The sequence below is a fragment of the Anarrhichthys ocellatus genome, unplaced genomic scaffold (genome assembly GCF_004355925.1).
Source record: "Anarrhichthys ocellatus isolate YVR2014 unplaced genomic scaffold, GSC_Weel_1.0 scaffold28, whole genome shotgun sequence".
Taxonomy (NCBI): domain Eukaryota; kingdom Metazoa; phylum Chordata; class Actinopteri; order Perciformes; family Anarhichadidae; genus Anarrhichthys; species Anarrhichthys ocellatus.
In genome coordinates this window covers 2056706-2061777 of record NW_022280058.1, presented here as the reverse complement: position 1 = coordinate 2061777, position 5072 = coordinate 2056706, and the positions used below count along the sequence as shown (strand labels likewise).

Sequence of the window (5072 nt, the reverse complement as noted above, 5' to 3'; positions counted from 1 at the left end):
ACACACACACACACACACACACACACACACACACACACACACACACAAGTTCTCAGTGCTTCAGGTGCAGGATATGGGTGGCAAACAGCTCGAAGGCACCAGGAGCGGGGTGGGCTGGTTTGGGTCAGAGCCAAAAGAACCACTGGTGCTAGAGTGGGATACGGCAGCTCTTCTTTTTCCTCTTCCTCCTCCTCTTCCTCCCCTTCCTGCTCCCTCTCCTCTCTCTCAACTGACACATGCACCTTCTCCCCCTCCTCCTCCTCATTCCCTTCCTCCTGCGTTGGTCCTCGGTGCTGCTCATGCAGGTCTGAGTCCTGGTTGCCCGTCATCGCCGTGCTGTGAACAGCCTGAACCTAAAAGAAGGCGCAGGGGGCAACGGCAAACTGTTCAGGACACAGGCGACATCTGGATGCATGTGTGTGTGTGTGTGTGTGTGTGTGTCCGTGTGACTTTGTATGATTCTGCTGTGTTGCCTCGTGGATGGAACTGCAGCTCCACAAAACAAACTGCGCTGATCGTCAAGCCTGTCCATCAGACCCTTTACCCTCTAGCTAAGCAGCATAGAAACTCTGTTTTTGTCTGAAACAATAAGCGACCTTCAGGGGAAGAATCCCAGCCAGCAAGCAGTCCTGTGCAGGAAACATAAATCTACAAAAACCTAAACAGAATGAACTGAAGGGACGTGAGCAAAGTTGCAAACACAGTGTCAGCGCAGGCAACAGGAAGCACTTAGACCACTTAATGTTAATCCTACAGCTGTACAATTCAGTGATGACAACAGGCCATTACTGGTGATGCTTTTAATCCAGACCGGCTTTAAACAATCTGGACAGACAGTGAGAGAAAGTAGCTTCGATGGCTTGTACATGTTGCTGTGAAGTGAATAAAGTGTGGGGTATTTCATGCATTTACGATCACTTTCCACTCATGATGATTACTTATAGCTCTCTGAGGTATAATTTTTTCTTTAGCTATATAATTTAACATAAAATATCATGACAGGCAGTGACTTTGTCGAGCTACAACAGCCTGTGGTTAAATTGTATAAGTACTGACAGGAATTTCTTGAAGCATTGGAATATCATGTCGGAAATGTCAAATTGAATGATAATCGCAGTTTAAATTAAGAGCGTGATCACAAGAGTGGATTCATTTCTTGGCTTTTCATTTCCCGTTTTAAATATCCATCACATTTTCTGCTTTATAGGACAGTATGCAGTGGAGTTTGGCAGTAAAAGATGGGAGTTGGAGCATGTGACACAGTCCACGTTGTCTCGAGTGCACAGCAAACACCCCCCACTGCTCATTCCATTGCTTATTGATCCCCTGAGATTCTGGAAAATGTATTCCAAAGCTTCCAATTTGTCGTCAAGTTGGAGCAAGAGCTGCATTATTTGGAAAACGAACATAAAGAACAATCAGGACAGCAGAGGTCTGGGCCAACCACGAGTCTGTGCAGGCATTATACTCTGCCTACCGTGAGACAGGACAAGAGGGGAGCTGGCATGCAAGTTCATAGCATAGACAGGAGTGTTTCTGTGTGTGTGCGTTTGATGAAAATAACGAGATTGAATCTGCCACTATCCTTCTTTCCTGTGTATTTTTATTGTGGGCACGTTGCCTAGATTGAGTGAGGGGTCCAGGGCCGCACAGTTTAAGGCTTTTTGTTGTGATTCAACAGTAGCTGATGGGCGGACATCAATCAACCATTGAAAAAAAAGAAAGCCATTCTTCTGCACAGTTAAAAACCTGCTGATGAGCCCTTTCAAAAGACTTTAAAAACTCATTATGAGCCTCCCTTGCTAACAGTCAGGCCATGTGGAAATTAAATCCTCCTCTCAACCAGTTACCAGAACAAAAATATATTCACACCTCTATAAGACCGCTGAAACACATTAAGTTTATTATTCCTTCATACTGTGCAGTGTGCACTCATCACAAATGCATAAATTGCCTAATCTTTTAACCAAAAATGTACAACAGTGTCATGCTCAGTAAAACCAGGGTAAACAACAGATATCCATAAATTCAAACATTTTCTTTTCAGTATTATTGTTATACAGTGACATATAAAAATCCTCCTGAAGGCCAACCAGTTCCAGATACCGACGATGAGGCTACAGCATGTCCCAGAATTACACTGAAACGCAAATAGTCTAATTAATCCTAGAATAAACGGTAGAATGATATAAAATCAAACATCTCCACATTAGTCTCGTAATTTTTGTGATATTATATGATGTAATATATATATATATATATATATATATATATATATATACAGGCCTACCATAAAGTACATTAAGGCCATTAATAACTTATAACACTTTACCTGGTTATGAGAACATTATTTTAATTAATTTTAATTTCTTCCTTTATGAGGAGGACACACCGCCATTGACAAAGAGCGACATCATAGGATCTGGACATTTTCTATTGTGTCACGGGCATTCACCAAGCGCAGTGCACGGGACAGGAGAGCAAAGACAAAAGTATATTAATGCACAAAAAACAAAAAACTTTGACTGCCTTCCTTACCGGGGTGCAGCGTCCATCCACCGGCGTCATTCACTCCGGGTCCGCCGTGCGCCCTGAGCTGGAGCCCTGGTGCTCCATCTGAGAGCAGCCCGCTGGTCCTCTGCCTCCTCCCCCCTGCCGATATCCAAACTCAGTCCGTCAGTCGGGACTCGGGTGGATGAAAAAAAGGGGGGGGGGAAGAATTATAGAAGAATGTGGCGCAGAAGTTTTAATAACCGGGAAAAGTAAAGTTACATTTAACCAGGTGGCTCCCCGTGCGTCTGCGTCCCCTCAGCCGCTGGACGCGCTCTGCGGTGTTCAGGTACCGGAGTTCAGGCGCACCGGGGAGAGAGAGAGGGAGAGCCGCGTCAAGCCAGCCAGAGAGAGGCAGACCGGAGATACCTTCAAAATAAGACAGTCTAGTCCTGGAAGCCACACAGTCTTGTTACACCTTGTTGAATACCATAAATCTAGTATTTAGGCTTTTATTTCAGCATTCTCTTCGGTAGTATAAACTAGAAAACATAGTAGCTGGTGAACAAACAAAATCATTAGGAGCACAGCACTTTGTTGCTATTGCAACCAGATGGTTAGCTGCTACTAGTGTGTGCTAAAGTGAACAAATCACTTAAGCGCAACACTCACTAAACTATATGGGAAACAGTGTTACCATCAGCAACCAACAATTTCCCAAGTAGGCCTAATCTCTCTGATTTCATGTTGACGTGTTGTACTCACAGCTTCCATCCCGTGCGGAACCAACCCCAATAACGTTGAGTGAATCAAATAATAAACAACAATAAATAAAAAATAATACCTACTCCGATAACCGTTTTATTTTGAAAGTTTTGGCAGGAGAGTTTTATTCTTAATCCCGGATAACTTGACACTGACGGAGCAAGTGAGAGCATGTGACTGGTCCCCACTCCTCCGCCTCAAAGTGCACCCCAACCCAATATATCCCTCAGACACTCTGTCTCTGCGTGGCGGTTATCTCACCAGCCATGCTGGGGCTCCACACTCAGCAGGGATGAGGATTCACTAAACCCAAAGGTGTGGCAGAGCTCCGACACAGCAGTACCTTGAAATCATCTTATGCTACACCAGGTTTCAGAGAACAACGGATAATGGCCATCGCTGTACTCTATATTATCATAGTGGTGGAATAAGTAGATCCTGTACTAAAAATATAAAGACCATAATTAAAAAATACTCCATTACAAAGTTAAAGTCCTGCATTCAAAATGTTACGTAATGCTGTAAAAGTGCAAAGATATTTTTTAATTCTTCTTTTAATAATGAGGTATTATATACATGTTGAGTTGTGTTTTTATTACTCGGGCATTCACATGTTATCAGTATCTTAACGACGTATAGTGGTCATGGTGAATGTATTGTTAGGTTGTTTAATCTATCACACCCGATGATATTTCATATTTCATAAACTGGTCATATGTTTTGGGACAAAATTGAAAATTGTAACCTGAAAAGTAACTAGTAACCAGATGTCAAATAGGCTTATATTTAGGAGTAGAAAGTAAAATGTCCCTCTGAATTGTAATGTAGTGACATAAAATAGAAAGACTCAAGTAAACAAGTACCTCAAGATTGTAGTGAATGCACTTTCAGCGTTGTCCATAATTTAGTTTCACTTACTTTTCATCCATTAAATAACGTGTTTTTTATTCACTCCAATCAAAGAAAGGGCCGTTATATTTTAGATGAGAGATGATACCAACAGGGCTGAGTGAAGATGGCAGAGAATCTTAAAATAGAGAGAAACTCAACTGCTGCTCATTTTTCTTGGGGCTCCATCCGATTCCCTGAAGGCCCGCTGGCAGTCCCTGGATCCCCATTTGGGATCTAATATTAGAACTGCAGTGCAGTAGGTGTAAGCAAACAGCTCAGGGAGCACTAGTCTTAAATGCTCTCATACCAATTTTTTAATATGGCCTCCAAATAATTTTCTGCTGGTGTTCTGTTCGATGTTTACATTCATCAGGAGTCCTGTAGCGGCTCTGACGGGCTATAATGCTCTTTGAACACTAGCAAACAAATTTGGAGGCATTAAAAATAGATAAACTTTGCTATTTTTAGGCCCTACGAGCGCGGCAAACTATTTCAAATGTGCTGTGCTGGAGGAAAATGCACGTTGTTACCTAAATTTAAGAGGTTTTCCAGATGTAATGTCAGTAAGACCAAGAAGCTGTGTCTGGGAGGTAGGACGGGAGATGGCAGCATCTTCAAGCCTGTTATTATGAAGGGACAGGAATTTAAGCAGGTAAATTACTTTAAATATTTGGAAACAATTATTAACAATAAACTCACCTTTACGACGAATGCGACGACTATCTGTCCTCCGGATATTGAGGAGCTTCAATGCCAGCAAACACACCCTGATCATGTTCTACAGGTAGCTCTCTGAGAGTATTCTCACCTATAACTTTGTCTGTATGGGAGCCGAGGACACAGGGATAACTTGAAACAGCAGTAGTCAGATCATTGGAAATAACCTATAGAACCGGTCCACGACCAAAAAGGCAATCCAGCCCCCC

General features: G+C 42.6%; 1 protein-coding gene across 1 annotated transcript in view; it reads right to left on the bottom strand.

Annotated features, from left to right (window-relative positions):
- Window positions 1-2847, bottom strand: part of LOC116391973 (voltage-dependent T-type calcium channel subunit alpha-1I-like) — a 43301-nt gene extending 40454 nt beyond the window's left edge. Inside the window, exons 1-2 of the mRNA XM_031863032.1 lie at window positions 2539-2847; window positions 76-353 (exon numbers count right to left, since the gene is read on the bottom strand). Of these exons, the coding sequence (XP_031718892.1) occupies window positions 76-353; window positions 2539-2568 (308 nt within the window). The 5' untranslated portion in view covers window positions 2569-2847. The remainder of the gene's footprint in view (window positions 1-75; window positions 354-2538) is intronic.
- Between the last annotated feature and the right edge of the window lie 2225 nt (window positions 2848-5072).